General features: G+C 37.1%; 1 protein-coding gene across 1 annotated transcript in view; it reads right to left on the bottom strand.

The window, feature by feature from the left end:
* Nucleotides 1–18,334, bottom strand: part of PIBF1 (progesterone immunomodulatory binding factor 1) — a 180,699-nt gene that overhangs the window by 157,330 nt on the left and 5,035 nt on the right. Inside the window, exons 3-5 of the mRNA XM_019738176.3 lie at nucleotides 10,640–10,740; nucleotides 7,894–8,092; nucleotides 5,427–5,546 (exon numbers count right to left, since the gene is read on the bottom strand). Of these exons, the coding sequence (XP_019593735.2) occupies nucleotides 5,427–5,546; nucleotides 7,894–8,092; nucleotides 10,640–10,740 (420 nt within the window). The remainder of the gene's footprint in view (nucleotides 1–5,426; nucleotides 5,547–7,893; nucleotides 8,093–10,639; nucleotides 10,741–18,334) is intronic.

Below are 18,334 nucleotides of genomic sequence, written 5' to 3' on the forward strand. Positions count from 1 at the left end.
TAAGAATAGAATTAACATATGACCCAGCAATGTCTCTCCTGGGTATCTACCCAAAACATCTGAAAACATTTATCCATAAAGATGTATGTGCCCAATGTTCATTGCAGCTTTATTTACGGTGGCCAAGACATGGAAAGAACCCCAAAGTGTCTTTTGATAGATGACTGGATAAAGATTATGTGGTATATATACACAATGGAATACTATTCTGCCGTGATAAAAGATGAAATAGTGCCATTTGAGACAACATGGATGGATCTTAAGATTATTACGCTAAGTGAAATAAGTCAGACAGAAAAAGTCAAGAACCATATGATTTCATTGATATGTGGGATATAAAACTGAAAGCAAGAAAGGAACAAGACAAACAAATAAAGAAACAAAAACTCAGACACAATAATTTAGTGGTTACCAGAGAGTAAAAGGGGAGGGAAGTGGTAGAAGAGGAAAAAGGGGATCAAATACATGGTGATGGAAGGAGAACTGACTCTGGGTAGTGAACACACAATGTGATATATAGATTATGTATTACAGAATTATACCCTTGCAATCTATGTAACTTTACTAACCACTGTCACCCCAACAAACTTTAATTAAAAAAAAAATAATAGTAGTACAAATTGGTTGTTAAAAAGTAGTTATGGGGATGTAGGGTATAGCATAAGGACTACAATGACTAATATTGTAATAACTACCGTGTTTCCCTGAAAATAAGACCTAGCCAGACAATCAGCTCTAATGCGTCTTTTGGAGCAAAAATTAATATAAGACCCAGTCTTATTTTACTATAATGTAAGACCAGGTCTTATATAACACAACATAACATAACATAACATAACATAACATAACATAACATAACATAACATAACATATAACATAACTCCGGGTCTTATATTAACTTTTGCTCCAAAAGACGCATTAGAGCTGATTGTTTGGCTAGGTCTTATTTTCGGAGAAACACGGTATGTATAGTGTCAGATGAGTACTAGATTTATTGGGGTGATAGATGGAAGGGGGTTGGGGTCAGAGTGAAGAAGCTGAAGGCATTAAGAGTACAAATTGGCAGTTAGAAAATAGTCATGGGGATGTAAAGTAAAGCATAGGGAATGTAGTCAATAATATGGTAATAACTGTGTGCAGTGCCAGGTGAGTCCTAGACTAGCCAGGGGCATGTATAGCATAGGGAATATAGTAAAAAATAGTGTGATAACGTGGTACTGTGTCAGATGGTTGCTGGACTTATGGCGATCACTTCTGTAGAGATATAAATGCTGAATAACTATGGTGTATACCTGAAACTAATATAATATTGTATGTTAGTTATATGTTAATAAAATCTTTTAAAAAATTAGTTGTAGCTAAATATGTTAGCTTATAACAAGACTAACCCACTACCTGTTTTTGTAAATAAAGTGTTATTGGAACACCAAAAGAAAGAAAAGAGAGAGAGAGAGAGAGAGAGAGAGAGAGAGAGAGAGAGAGAGAGAGAGAGAGAGAGAAGGGAATTCCAGAGACAGCAAGAGAAAGAGAACTGAGTTCTGTGAATAACCTCTGCCAAATCTCTGGCTGATCTCTAAACAACACATGTGTATAGGGAAGACCCAATCAGGCCTACTAAGGTGAAAAAAACTTAACTGAAATTTGAGCTGCTGCCCAAAAGGCAGAGTATACATTTTGAGTAGAACTCAACGTATCTAAAACCTGAACTCTCTTTTGACCCTAAATCTGCCTCGCCCATAACCTACCCATTTCAACCAAATGCAAATTCATAATTTCAGTTACTTTAGTCCAACTATCCTGGAGTTAGTTTGACTCCTATCTTTCTTTCACACCCTTAATCTAATTCATCAAAGATCCTACGGTCTCTACTTTTAAAATACATCCAACCAGTCTGCACCACTTGCACTGCTACCACCCCGATCTGAAGCACTAGCAACTCTTGTCCAGATTACTACAATAGCCTCACGAGTCTCTCTGCTTCCACCTTATAGCTCTATAGTCTTTTCAAAACGCAATTATCTGGGACATTAAGAAAGTTCTTTAATATTCTTTGAAGGTCTACTATGTACCAGCCACAATGGTCCTTTTACTAACGTTGGATAATGTCACAGCTCTTTCCAGGATACTGTAATACTTCCTTTCACTTAGGTTTAAACCCAAGTTCTTACAATGTCCTCAACAGGCCCATGACTTCTCTAATTTATCTCCAACTATTCTCCCTTCCACATCCCAGTCACACTGGCTTCCTCATTGTTCCACAAACACGAAGGCATCCTCTTTCCTTTGCATTGGCTGTTCTCTGCCTGGAATCTTACTTGAGAACTTAGTTGTCTCCCTCAGCTCTAAATCTGTATGAACGTCTAACCTCCGTGAGGTTGACCAGGGACCCATGCAGTTGTGAATGTGCTCTCTTCCCTGCTCTCCATGCAGCACTATTGATTATCCTGGTCTAGTTTTTTTTTTTTTTTCCTTTGCAGTTATCACCTTCTATCATACTATGTGATTTATTTATTTATAGTGTTTACTGTTTGTTTCCCGCACTTTTTAAAATATAAACTCCATGAGGCCAGAGATCACTGTTTTGTTCACTGAGGTATTTCCAATCACCTAGACCAATGCTTGCCACATAGATGTACGAGAAATATTTAATGAATGATTTTCATTCTCATAATAATGAGCATGTGAGGCAGGTGTTATATATTATCATCCCTATATCATCCCAGACGGAGAAGTTGTAAGATTTGGGTGTGAGGGGAATAGAGAAGACTAAGTTTTTTATCCAGGACCATCAAGCCATTGTCCAGTTGCAGCAGTGGAACTCCAAACTAATATCTTTGAATTCTCCAAATGTTAGTGCAGAAAATAATTTAACAAACCATTTAAACAATTAAACCTCCTAATTATACAGCTAAGCAAAAAATTTTTTAATATTAAATATTAATATTTATTGTTCACGATATCCTTATAAAAGTCTTCAGTGGTTTGACTTTTAATTTTAAAATATTCAGTGCTGGGCAAGTTGACCTGTATTAGGCCCTTGACAGAGCACAAGAACCAAACTTTAAGGGTGGCTTTAATATAAAAGTAATTCTATTGTATCTAAATCATATTCTCTGAATTTCGAAGACCTTTTATTAAAAAGTAAGTTATTGCTTACTTCTTTTTTCCTAACTATGATTCAATTCTGTTTATATTATTAAATTTAGGAAAAGGTTTAAGACAGAGGATTATATTACCAGCTAAGAGATTATAAACCTTTAAGAAACAAATTCGCACATGCACGGAGTCTGTGATGGTTAATTTTATGTGTTAACTTGGCTGGGCAAAGGTACCCAAACATTTGGTCAAACATTATTGCAGCTGTTTCTGTGAGGTACGCTTGAGATGAGATTAACATTTAAATCACAAGACTGAGTAAAGCAGATTACCCTCCATAATAGGGTGGGCCTATTCCAATCAGCTGAAGGTCTTACTAGAATAAACACTGACCTCCCCTGAGCAAGAAGGAATTGTGTCAGCAGACTGTTTTTGGATTGAAACTGCAACTCTTTTCTGAATTGCCAGCCTGCCCCATCAGATTCTGGATTTGCAAGCCTCCACAATCATGTGAGCTAACTCCCTAAAATCTTTCTCTCTCTCATACATACACACACACACACACAGGGTACCAAAAAATGTATACACATTTTAAGAAAGGATAAATTCTATTAAAATTGTAAAATTCAATATATACTGGTAACAAAAGATGAATACAAGTCATGTGTATACAGTTTTTTGGCACCCCCGGTATATATATCCTGTTGGTTGTTTCTCTGGGGAACCCTGACTAGCACAGGTTCACAAACAAAACTGTTTCTAAGTTCAAGAGTTACTTGTGCATTAGAAACACTAGGGAACTCCATGTGTTAATTACCTTTTTTGTCCTATCAATAAAATTCTAAATGTCAGCGGAGCTGAAACAAACTAACTGAAAGCTGGGACACAAGGCCATCAATGACCCTTCAGAGCAGACACTGGTTTTACCACAGAGAGAAAATGTATCACACACTAACTATATTCTAGTGTTGCAAATTTTTTCCTTTTTCTGGCCCCAGGAATCCTTTGCTCAAGAGAACCCACTCTTAGAATCCCTGAATGTTAAAGGGATTAAAAAAGAGGGGATCTGATATAAACAAGGATAGAACATGCCCAAGCCCTCATAAAAGACAAGTCCTTGAGGGATGCTGCAGTCCCATGAGGTGTTACAGAACAAAGTCTGAAAACTTGTCGAACTGCCTGTCCCCAATAAACTCTGTAGTGCTACTACCACCACCATCCAGGGCATTTTACAGAAACAATAGAGATCAAACGGTTTGCCCAAGGCTGCAAAATTAGCTAGCCAAACTGAGGCCTTTTAACTTTGTCCTTTATTTTGACTATACATGCAAATTTTTAAAAAATTAACAGGTATGTTTCTAAATGTGCAAAACAGTACCTGCACCATGTGCCAGGTTAGCAGAGGAAAAAACCCCACAGTACACAGAACCGTGTGGCAGTGTTCACATCGGCACATCTGCCTCTCTGGAATTGCTCCTGAGGACTTCATCTCTCCTATGAGAGGAAGGCAGCCGAGTCTTTATTTTGCCTGTAAGTGGCTCTATATTAACGATAAAAGGAGATTCTGTTCAGCACTAATAGTGCAGCAAATTATAGCACTGAAATATAAATTAAATTGTAATTATTTATTTCTAAATAATCGATCTTGGGTAAAACCTGCCCTTGACATAGAACACAAAATATTTATACGCAACTTTCCTAAAAATCACATTTTTACCTTGAAACAGAAACATGGACAATTCAATGAAATGAATGAACAAATAGTATTATATTTTCCATGTGAGCAGAAAACATTAAATGACTTGTTCAAGGTCACATAGAAAATGTGAGTGTCAAGATATCATCTCAGGTTCTAACTCTAGGCTAGTAGAATTTGAACTCTAGAAGGGCAGACACTCTCTCTTTTGTGTTCACTCCTGCCAGCACCTAGCACGGCGCCGTGCACACCCCTGGGGCTGATGCCAGGATCAGTGCGCATGCTCGGAACAGGTGTTAGGAGAGCTACCTGTGCTGCTGTAGAGGCAAAGTGACTGAGAAATGGACAGTAGCTCTTTTCGCATCACAAAGCTAATCTGTAGTGAAGAACTGAGAATGAGTCACAGCAAACTGCCCAACCATAGATTACAGGTCAGTCTCACGGATTTGTCAATCTTTAGGATGACTATTTCCAATTTAATCTCCTTCCCACCACTTATGAAGAATCACAGCAGTTAGCATCCCCTACTCCTGCGTTTCTATCATTGACTTTTATATTCCTATTACAGATCCTGAGGAACGCCCTATAGAAAAACTTGGCACCTCTTGCCACCAGTGATCAAAATCATACAAACCTCTGTCAGTTGTTTCAGTTGGCCTTTGTTTTCACTTAATTCTTCTGATAGGTTATTCTTTTTCACTTGTAGTTCAGAGATTTCCTTTCTTAATGGCTCCACTAGTTCATAGAACCGAACCTTAAAAAAAAATTAAATAAGCAGTCTTAAAACCCAAATTACAATTTAAATTTGCTAATTTACAGTACTCTCGATTATTGGTAATAAAAGGAAAGTTTAAGATAATGAAAGTTTTAAGGCGTTTCAGATTGCATGCCTGTACAATAAAGTTTTCTTTCATTTGTACAAAACTAAAACAAGACAATCGTTAATTTACCTGACCACTAATACTTAATAATGTTCAGTTCAGTTCCCTCAAGGCCCGGATTACCTATAACTTCCTACCTGGCAGTCTTTCCTTCCTCTCTTCTGTCAATATTCCATGTACTACTTACTTGTCATGTCCTACCACTGCTCACTCTACACTATGCTTGTTATTTCCTAAACACTTCAAGTGTTCAAGAGTTTTGCTTTTGCTACTTCCTCTGATGGAAAAGCTCTTCCCACATATAAATGCATGGCTCATGCTTTCACTCCCTTCAGGTCTCTGATCAAATGTCACCCTGTCAGTAACGCCGTCCCTGAATCCCCCAACATGATTTAAAATAGCATTCCCACCTGGTGGCAGACCCTATTCTTCACTCTTTTCTCCATAGCATTTATGACAAACATTCTACATATTTTACTTTATTGTTTTTGTTGCTCCACTAGCATGTAAGTAAGCTCCATGAGGGCAAGTATTTGTGTCTGCTTTGTACATTGCTCTATCTCCAAAGCCTAAATATAGGATAAGCCTATATCTGAGGCTCTTGGTGAAGCTCTACAGACTGATACCACTGCACTGTAAGGTACAATCAGGATGAAGCAGGAGGCATCTTTCACATCACTACTTCCATTCGGTTCAGACCGCTCTTCCAAATCCTAATTCTCTTAGGGAACTTTGCCTGCCCTAACCTAGTAAAACTAAGAAGTCACGAGTAAATTAGGAGAGGGCCATTAGGGACTATTTATTGTGTAGTATACCATCTGAAACACCTTAATAAATTGCTGTGTTGCAAAAGTGTTTCTTAGGAGGTAAGTCCTAAGGTTAGTCCTCAACACAATAAATCTGTGTATAAATAGTAGTTTTCACTGCCTGTGAAAACACACAATATGACAAAGAATACTAATAAACCAGAGAGCAAAAATATGCATAACTGACACTAATGGGATACTTTATATCTATTACTGATAAAGCCTCAAGGACAGCACTTAATTTGTTTTGGAAGGTCAATGTTGGGCAGAAAAATTAAATTTAAGCTATTTAAATAAAAAGCTGGACAAAAAAATAACAGTACATTAGTTCTCATTTGGATAAGGTTTCCAGATGAAGTCATCTGGAAACCTTATCCAAATGAGAACCAAGAATAGTAATCACCACTCCAGCAAAAGAGTAGGTAATATTTATTATGTTTAGGACCGAGCTAAGCATTTTACGTACATAATCACAGTTAATCTTCATAATTACCTCAATAGAAAGAAAGGCGCTATTATTATTATTATTAACCCCTTCACAGATGAAAAAATTCAAACCTCTTAAGGAGAAATGACATCTATATATCATAAACCAGCAGTTCTCATTGTGTGGTCTGGGGACGCTTGGCTCCCCACCCCACCACTCTGAGACCTTTTCAGGGAATTCACAAGATCAAAACTCTTTTCCTAGTAGTGTTTTGCCTGTTTTGCTCTCATTTCTCTTACGCCTGTTGCCCGATAGCTACATGACGTGTGATCTCATTGTCGTCAAGGCTAAAGGAAAATGTCCTTAAACATTATTGTGTTCTAAAAACGTCTCAGTTTTCTTTAATTAAAAAAAAGTCTGTTTTAATTTCTAATATGGTAAATATTAACAGATATAGCCCATATAAACAAAAGCTCTTCGGGTCCTCAGTAATTTTGGGAGTATAAAGAGCTGCTGACACCAAAAAATCTGAGATTATTGCCATAGATCAATCTTTCGTGTAGATTTGTGTAACCAACATTGCAGGCAAGATCCTGAACTAGATCCACAAAGCTTTCCCTCATTTGACCCCCTTTATAATCACACCAACATCCCTCTCCTCTACTAACCCTAACCCCCAGCAATCACTTACTTGTTGTTTATCTCTATAATTTTTCATGTTAAGAATGTTATAAACCACCAGTTCATAATAAAGTAATTCATTTCTATAGACTATGCAGCCATTAACTTTACAGCGCTATTTATTGCTTGACTTTGGGGGTCAACGGTCAGGACCCTTTAAAATTTGATGATCTGCACACCATTCACCATCTTCAGATTAGGGCCATAACATAATTGGGAACTTCAGAAGCTATAGCTACAACAAAAATAGCAAATTTTAGTCTGAAAATGCATGTCGTTTTTAAAAAACTGACACAAGACACTTACAGATACATATTCAGGAATAGAAAGCTGATCTTCAGGAAAACCTTTGAGTTTCATATATTGCTCTTCTGTCAACTCAAAGTCATGCAGATTTCGATGAATATCTCCAGCTTTCTCTCTTAGTTGACGATTTGTCTCTTCTAGTTGTTTCTGTCTCAATAAAATAGTTTCCATTTCTTGTTTCATTAGTTCTTGATATTTTCTATGTTAGGAGAGAATTTGCGGCAAGCTTAAAAAAGTTCTCAAGAGTTAATTTTCTCAAAGTCACCTTTTTGTAGTAACATAAAATTAGAAAATTAGAAAAAAAAATTAAAAATGGGAAGCTCAAATAGTATATTTGGCTGTAGCTAAAAATGCTTCTTTACTTAACCAGTTAAACATGAAATGACAATTCTACACTAATTACTAAATATGCAGCCATGTAAATTATTAAATAGAGAATATTTTTAAAGAATAATTTCAAAAATTCAAATTATATAATTACACATTTCTTCTGCCTAAGGTTTCAGGCTTATACATCTGTTTTGGACCCTACTTATTAAAGTAATTATCATTCCTCTTTGTCCAGATACGTCAAGGTGTACCTCTTTAAGATAGCAATATTGAATCACCAGAAGGTGTTCATTCAAACAATGAGGTAATGAAAACAGTAATCTGCACATAATTATCATTCTCAAAGAATACATGTGGTAGACACTGTTATTGTCAGCTGCGTACCCAAAGATTTTGAGTAGGAAGGGACCATCTGATTTTTCCCCTCCCTACTACATCACTCCCAGCAACATCAAACACGATGTTATTTCTCCTATCTTAAATGAACAAACAAAACACACAACTTTTGACTCCATTTCACTTCCCCCAGGGAGCAAAACTTCTCAAAAGTTGTCTACACTCACTATCTCCAATAGTTTTTCTCTTAAACTCATGCCAATCAGGCTTTCACCTCCCCTCCCCTCACTGAAAACTCAAGGTCACCAATGACATCCATATTGCTAATAATAAATTCTCAGCTCTTTTCATCCCTAATAACAATTGACATAACTGATCTCTCCTTAGTTATACACTTTTCTTTGCCTGGCTCCCAAGAAACCATACTGTCTTATTTTTCTCCTATTTTACTGATGGTACTTTCTCAGTCTTCGTTTCTGGTTTGTCTTAATGCTGGAGTACCTGGTCCTCTCCTCTCTATACTCACTCCTGTAGGGAATTAATCCAGCCTCATGACTTAAATACGGTCTATATCCAAATGACTCCCGGATTTCTATCTCTAGACCAGACTTTTCATGTACCTCTACATGGATTTCTAATCAGACAACTCTAACTTAACATGTACAAAATGAACTTCTGCTCTTCACTGCAAACCTGTTCCACTGTGGTTTTTCTCATAGCTGATAGCAACTCCATCCTTTAATTTATTCAGGTCACAAATAGCACAATCCTTGGCTCCTCTTTTTCTCTTAAACCCCACATCTAATCCATTAGGACATACTATCATTTTTACCTTCAATATATTCAGAATCCAACTACTTTTCACCCCCGTCAGCTATGATGAGGATTATCACAATAGACTCCTAACTGGCCTCAGCATCACTCAATGTGATAAATGTCTGAAGAATGAGAACAGCAGCCCTGTTACCGAATGCAGTGGTTCTCAGTGTTGTCCCCAAACCAGCAGTAACACCAACCAGCAGCACCTGGGAACTTGGCACAAATGCAAATTCTCAGGACCCCAACCCAAGTCAGAACCTGGAAGTGGGACCCAAAAATCTTTTCGACCAAGCCTTGCACGTGGTTCTGATGCATGCTGAAGCTTGAGAGGCCACTGATGTACTGTGATAGCGGCTGATAATTTGGTCAGGTAATTTTAATTTCAGCTAAACAGTGAAATCTTATAAAGGGAAAAGATACCTTACTTCACACATTTACCACTTATTAAAATACAGAAACACTCATCTGCCAAATTTTTTACATAAGGTCTAGATTTGTTTAAATATGGAGGTATTTGTGTGTGTGTGTGTGTGTGTGTGTGTGTGTGTGTGTGTAAATCACTGTTCATAATTTCCAAGTTAAATTTCTTTACAACGTCAAAAGACCTTAAAACAGACTTGAGAAGAAATCTTAGGAGAAATCTTATAGATATATTTATTTTTGCCCCCAATCTCTAAGTCTGTCATGCTTACACTTAATTTGATGATTTTTTTAGTCACTCCTTTTCATTGACTCTTTCCAAGGAATTCACTATAATTTTCATAAAAATGACACATCTTTTTCATACTCATCTGTTTATATAATTTTAATTAAGTTCTATAAGTATAATAAGTATATCTGGAATAGGCATATTTGAGAGTAAACACAATGGACTCGTGATAAGCACCACAGCTGAGCTGGAGAAACTACACAGGCAAATAGAAGATACTTTACGCTAGGCGATTTCAACAGGCCATGAAAAATCAATCGGTATGTTTTTCAGAGCAAATAAAAAAAAGGTTAATCCAGACAGTAGGTTAAGTGGTGGTCAGTTTAGAGAGCTCCCATTGTCTTCCACTGGCAATGTTTGTTGAATGAATGTTGAACTTTGACTTTTTATACTTCGTGTACTGTATCAAGTAACCTACTTTTTTTTTTAATGTAAAAACTGTTACCATCTTTGGTTTAAAATTTCTCTACTTTGGCTTATACTCACGTGAGTGAAAAGTAATGATATTACTTTTAACTATTAAATAAGTATTGTTGCTTTTTAAAAACTTACCTGGCATCCTTCTGCTGAAAAGTTAATTGGCTGTCTAATCTCAGTGTCAGCAGCTGCTTCTGGTGAAGTGCATCATTAAGTTTCTCTTCCAATTCTTCAATCTCAATAAAGAGGAAAAGGTAAATTATGCAGTCAATTTTCAAATTTATTATTAAAATGCACTTAAAAGAAACAGGCTAAAAATAGATACAGGTTTTTTTGCAATGGTTTTGTCCACAAACTACAAAGTCTGCTTTAAAATGGTTTTTAAAGTGTGGTTTGAAACTGCTGCCTCGTGAATGTCTTTTCTGCCATGCTGTCACCTAGATTATTTTTTTCCTTTAACCCACACTCAGTGAGAAGCCCACTGACAACTGGGATTTTTTTTTTAATTAGTTTCAGGTGTACAAAACAATGTAATAGTTAGACATTTATCATTTATATCCCTCACAGAGTGATAATCCCTCTCCCCCCTACTATCCCTCTGACATCGCATGAAGCCATTACATTTCTACAGTCTCTATTCCTAATGTTGTACTCCGCTTCTTGTAAATATATATATATGTACATGTATATATATATATATATATATATATATATATATATATATATACACACACATGCACATATATACACACACACACACAAAATTGTAGTTGACATTCATTATTGTTCAGCTTCAGCTTCAGGTGTACAGTGCAGTGATCAGGCATCTACATCATCCCTGAGGTGGTCAACCTAATGAGACAAGTGTCCACCGCATACCCTACAAAATCTTTACAACAGTATTGATTACATTCCCCAAACTGACCTTCGTACTCCCATAGCAATCTTGTAGTTACCGATTGTGCTTTCTAATTCACCCGCCCCTCCCATCTAGCAACACAGTTTTTCCTCTATGTCTCTGAGACTGTTTCTCATTAGTTCATTCATTTATTCTTTTCTTTAGATTCCAGATATAAGTGAGATGATATGGTATGTGTCTTTCTCTGTCTGACTTATTTCACTTAGCATAATGTTCTCTAGGTCCATCCATATTGTTGCAAATGGTAAGATTTCATTCTTCTTTATGGCTGCGTAATACTCCATTGTATAAATGTACCACAGTTCCTTAATCCAGTTGTCTACTGATAGGCATTTCAGTTGTTTCCATGTCTTGGCTATTGTGTATAGTGATGCAATAAACATAGAGGAGCATAATTTTTTTTGAATTAGGTTTTTGGATTTCCCCGGATAGATACCTTGGAGTGGAACTGCTGGGTCATAAGGTAGTTCCATTTTCAGTGTTTTTAGATACCTCCATACTGTTTTCCATAGTGGGTGCACTAATCTGCAAATCCACCAACAGTGCACAAGGGTTCCCTTTTCTCCACATCCTGGCCAGCACTTGTTTGTTGATTTATTGATGATAGCCATTTTGACTGGGGTGAGGTGGTATCTCATTATGGTTTTTATTTGCATTTCTCTAATGATTAGTGAGGTTGAGCATTTTTTCATATGTCTGTCATCTGTATGTTCTCTTTAGAAAAATGTTTCTTCATGTCCTCTGCCCATTTTTCAATTGGGTTGTTTGTTTTTTTGGAGTTGAGTTTTTAATAAATTTTGGATATTAACCCCTTATCAGATATATCATTGGCAAATATCTTCTCCCATTCAGTAGGTCCCTTTTTGTCTTATTGATGGTTTTTCTTTGCTGTGAAAAAGCTTTTTAGTTTGATGTAATCCCACATGTTTCTTTTTTATCTTACTTCCCTTGCCCAAGGGGATATATTAGTAAAAATCTTACTCTGGGTAATGTCTGTAAACTTTCTTCCTATATCTTCTAGGAGTTTTATAGTTTTAGATCTTACATTTAAGTCTTTAATCCATTTTTAATTTATTCTTGTATATGGTGTAAGGAGATGGTCCAGCTTCATTTTTTTGCATGTGTCTGTCCAGGTTTCCCAGCACCATTTATTGAATAGATTGTCTTTACCCCACTGTAAATTCTTGCTTCCATTGTCGTAGATTAAATGATCATATAGGCATGTATTTATTTCTGGGCTCTCTATTCTGTCCCATTGATCTATATGTCTGTTTTTATGCCAGTACCATGTTGTTTTGATTACTGTAGCCTTGTAGTATAATTTGATGTCAGGTATCATTATACCTCTCACTTTGTTCTTATTTCTCAAGATTGCCGAGGCTATCTGGGATCTTTCATGGTTCCATATAAATTTTAGGATTACATGTTCTACTTCTGTGAAAAATGTCTTTGGTAGTTTGATAGGAATTGTGTTGAATTGTATATTGCCTTATGGCAGTATGGACATTTTAACAATATTAATTCTCCCTATCCATGAGCATGGTATGTGTTTCCATCTATTTGTATCTTCTTTAATTTCTCTCTTCAGTGTCTTATCGTTTTCTGAGTACAGATCTTTTACTTCTTTGGTTAAATTTATTCCTAGGTATTTTATAGTCTTTGAAGCAATTGTAAATGGGACTGTTTTCTTAACTTCTCCTTCTGATATTTTATTATTGGTATATAAATTGCAACTGATTTCTGAATATTCATTTTGTATCCTGCTACTTTACTAAATTCATTAATCAGTTCTAATAGTTTTTGGTGGAGTCTTTAGGGTTCTCTCTGTATAGTATCATGTCTTCTGCAATTTTACTTCCTCCTTAACAATTTGGATGACTTTTATTTTTTTTTGTCTGACTGCTGTGGCTACAACTTCCAGCACTATGATGAATAGAAGTGGAGAAAGTGGGCAACCTTGCCTTGTTCCTGATCTTAAGGGGAATGGTTTTAGCTTTTCCCATTGAGTATGATGTTAGCTGTGGGTTTATCATATATGGCCTTTATTATGTTGAGATATGGTCCCTCTAGTCCCACTTTAAGAGTTTTTATCATAAATGGCTGCTGGATTTTGTCAAATGCTTTTTCTGCATCTATTGATATGAGCATATGATTTTTATTTTTCATTTTGTTAATGTGATGTATCACATTAATTCATTTGCGGATGTTGAACTACCCTTGCATATCAGGAATGAATCCCACTTGATCATGGTGTACGATCTTTTTAATGTATTGCTGAATTCTGTTCGTTAATATTTTGTTGAGGGTTTTTGCATCTATGTTCTTTAGGGACATCGGCCTATAGTTTTCTTTTTTTTTGTAATGTGTTTGTCTGATTTTGGGATCAGGGTGATGGTGGTCTTGTAAAAAGGTTTGGGAGACTTCTCTCCTTCTGGATATTTTGGAATAGTTTGAGGAGAATAGGTGATAATTCTTTTTTTAATGTTTTGTAAAATTCACCTGTAAAGCCTTCTGGTCCAGGGCTTTTGTTTGTTGGGAGCTTGTTGATTACTGATTCAGTTTCCCTGGTGGTAATCAGTCTATTCAGGTTTTCCGTTTCTTCTTGAGTTAGCCTTGGAAGGTTGTATGCTTCTAGAAAATTGTCCATTTCTTCTGACAACTGGGATTTTACGTTGGTGTTTCACCCAGGAAATTATTTCTAGGCCAGACTCTGCATTTGTGCTTTAGATCCATATATCTGACTACTACTCATATTACAGTTTAGTACAAATATCAAAAATGAAACTAGTCGTCAACCTTACCTAATCTTATATTTCTTGCATCTCCTTAGTCTTCAAAGAAAAAAACTGAGCCATGTTTGATATATCTAGTTCTGTCTCACTGCTTATTCTGATCAAATACCAATTTTTTTGAGTTTACTTCATAAATAGCTGTCAAAATTGTACCATCCTCTTTAGGATGCACTGGCAAGTCTTCAGTCAGACTCTTATTATAATAACCACCTGGGTTATTATAATGATTTCCTCTATGGTTCCCCTGACTCCAGTTTGTAAAGTTCCAAACCCAGCTTCATTTTACTTTTTAAAAATGCTATTATGCCTGAAACTAATAATACACACATACACACACCCACACGCTAAGAAAAATCTATTTCCCCAGTTCTAAATCCTTCAGTGGATCCTGTCTTCACAATAAATTCCAAACTTCATGGCATAATATACTAGCCATTCTCTATCTGGCCCTTGCCATCCACTTCTCGTTACTAGCTTAAAAGGAAACAGCCAAAATAAGTGCTTGCCATTCCCCAAATATGCCGTACTCTCTCTTAAGCCTCTATGAACTTGCGTTTTGCTCTTAGTCTATTTAAATAATTATTTATTCTCTCCAACCACCCAGGCAATTCTTGTTCACCCTTTAAAATAGATTAATTTAACAGCCAATCCTTTAGTATCTTGCATCACCAAATTTCCTCTCTACTGGATCATTCTTACCATTAACCAAACGTGTTCTATCTCCGACTAAAAAAACAACACTCCCTTGGCTACATCACTCCCTCTGCGGTAGTACCATTTCTCTGCTCACCATCAGAGCAAAACTTCAATATGGTTTTGGTCCCATATTATTCCCGTAAAACTGTTCTTGTCAAAGTTATAAATCACCTCTATGATGTGCCGTCCAATAGTTACCTCTGCATACGCATTACGCGACAGCATAATTTCACAGAGCTGACCGCTCATCTTCTTTTGGCTCCCATGATACTCCTCTTTGGTTTTCCTCCTAACTCAGTGCACATGCTCAAGCTTCTCAGGTTCCTTTGCTGCATTTGGGGCCCTCTGCTCTGCCTAGGTAATGTCATCTAATTTCATGAGTTTAAGTGCCATCTATACGCTGGTGCATGTAAGACACCAGCATGTGCATGAGTACACAGACACAATCTAGTCATGAACTCTCCCCTAAACTCTGACAATTCCATTTGAGAGTCTAACAGAAATCAGAAGCTTAGCATGTTCAGTACACAACTTACATTTTGCCTCCCAGATCAGTTTTCTCCCAGCCTTTGATACATCAATAAACGGCTCCAGTTAATGAAGACAAAACTGTAGGAGTCTTGCATCAGGCAACAGCCTAATAACTGTCTTCTTCTACCTTATCTGCCCTTAGTTTATTACTTCAGTGCTATTTTGAATACAAAAATCAGGAAATGTAACTCCAATTGCCTGAAACCTGCCAACAGTTTCTCTGACGACATAATCTAAAGCAAGGGATAAACAATGGTGATGTCCAAAATCCAGCCCACGTCTTGTTTCTGTACAGCCCACAAGCTAAGAATGTGTTTTAAATTTGTAAAGGGTTTTTTTTTTTTAAAGGAAAAATATATGGTAGACTATATGTGGCCTGCAAGCCATAAAATATTTACTTTTTGGCCCTTTACATAAAAAGTTTGCTGACTCCTTATCTAACGTAGCCATTATTAAGTGATGCTATGTCACATGACCTCAAAGACACCTTGTTATATGTTTTTTGATCAGGTCTCTCACTTGAATGTCATCTCCATAAATAAGAAGATTTTGTGATATTCATTGCTATATTCCCAGCAACATGTCTCAATAAATGTCTTAACTCAACAAATGATAACCACATTCCTCATAATTATTAGTTTGCAAACCAAGAATACTGTTACCCCAAGGACAGAAACTTCTTTTTTCAGGGTTACAACTTTTACAATTTCAACTGACTTCTAAATTAAGTCCCTTAACTCAAAGACAATCAGGCTGGGAAGATGCCCTCTTTCATTTCCCAAGCAATACGGAACCCACAGATCTCTGATGAAGATAAACAAAGAGCTCTAGGCATTTAAAAACTGACGAGTAAGAAGAGTGAAGAGGAAAGGATTAAATAAGTGGAGTAAGGAAGGGGATTTAGACAATAGTAGATGAGTTAAAGTGGAAAGCTAATAATTCTCTAGTGTCAGGAAGTTTGGCCTAAGCAGTTATACATCTAAGTTCTAGCAAGCAGCTGAATGGGAAGTGGCAGTTTTTAACCTTAGTGATATTTTTAAAGTTTCCTTGAACCTATTTGTTCCTGCTTTTAGACATGGAATCAAATCAACATAGGTCAAGACATTCATAGCAATAAACTATAGTAGGGCCGGCCCAGTGGCTTGGGCGGTTGGAGCTCCGTGCTCCTAATGCCGAAGGCTGCTGGTTGGATTACCACCTGGGCCAGTGCCAAATGGCTCAGTTGGTTGGAGCGCGGGCTCTCAACCACAAGGTTGCCATTTCCGACTCCTTGAGTCCCGCAAGGGATGGTGGGCTCTGCCCCCTGCAACTAAGATTGAACACGGCACCTTGAGCTGAGCTGCCACTGAGCTCCCAGATGGCCCAGTAGGTTGGAGCGCATCCTCTCAACCACAAGGTTGCTAGTTCGACTGCCACAAGAGATGGTGGGCTGCGCCCTCTGCAACTAAACAACAGTAACTGCACCTGGAGCTGAGCTGTGCCCTCCACAACTAACATTGAAAGGACAACAACTTGATGTGGAAAAAGTCCCCAATAAAGTCCTGTTCCCTTCAAAAGAAAAAAAAAAAAACTATAGTAAATTGTAACATTAAACATTAGTAATAAATTGCAACACTGAAACATTAGTAATAAACTGCAAAAAAACATAAAACATGGCATTGCTGCCATACTGGAGTAGAAAGACGTTAAAGAGATTCACCTATTTCTTAACTTAAAAAGGTCCCCACCCCATGAGTAGGAAAACACTGTTACTTGTCTGCCCAAACTCAAGTCTTCCCTTCTTTATAACGTAACTCTGATTTTTACTAGTGACAACAATGTGTCCAGCTAAAAACGTAAGTTTCCCAGCTTCCTACCCCTTGCAGTGAAGGGTTGTCATGCTACATACTTCTAGTCATTTGTGATCACTAGCTTGAGCTTCTGAGAAAGTCTTTCTTTCTTTTTTTTTTAAACTTTTATTTTAAGTGTGTTTTTCCAGGACCCATCAGCTCCAAGTCAAGTAGTTGTTTCAATCTAGTTGTGGAGGGTGCAGCTCACAGTGGCCCATGTGGGGATTGAACAAGCAACCTTGTTGTTAAGAGCACGTGCTCTAACCAACTGAGCTAACCAGCTGCCCCCGAGAAAGTCTTTAAAGGGGACTGACTCATTTGGCATATGCCCCACTTTCCAATTACCCTTCTCCTTATTTCTGCCCATAACAGACATACTGGAGGCACATCAGCTATTTGTGATTCTGAGGTGAAAAGCACATGGTAAAAACAGCTGTGCAGAGGGTTAAAACGGAGCCTGGGTTCCTAATGATACTAAGGAGTAACCAACCATACCAGGTCTAAATTACGTATTTTCAGATTCCTGGTATATCAGAGAAACAAAACCTTTATTCTGCTTCGGCTACAGTTTCCACATTTCTGTTACAAGGCAGCCACTATTTTCCAACTCTCTGGTCTAACACTTGAATTTGATCTCTGACACACTGGACAGCAGGTTAATCTTTTTTCATAGCAGAAATACCTATAATATTCATGATACTTGACCGTTCAGAACTACTCGAACAATTCCAAGAACAGGAAGCTCAGTAACTTAAAATTAGGTCATTTAAATGTTAATAGCAAGAACAGTTTTATATACAGGAAAAATCTACCTTTCCTGTGACTTTCCTGGAGGTGTAGTTTAGTAAGGGAAATCTAGTTTTTGTGATGCTAGAATGTGAGATTTTCATCTTTGTATCCCCAATGCTCAATGCACTGGTATGCTCTGGAGAATGAGTGAAGAGCTAAAATACTGTTCTCTCATCAATCCCAGACTCACACCTTCTCACATTTTACATCTCTGTAAGTGGAATGCATTTTATAATCTATAACACGTAACAATTTAACTTGGCAGTTTTTATGG

The sequence above is a fragment of the Rhinolophus sinicus genome, chromosome 16 (assembly GCF_057876585.1).
Source record: "Rhinolophus sinicus isolate RSI-liver-muscle chromosome 16, RSI-T2T, whole genome shotgun sequence".
NCBI lineage: Eukaryota > Metazoa > Chordata > Mammalia > Chiroptera > Rhinolophidae > Rhinolophus > Rhinolophus sinicus.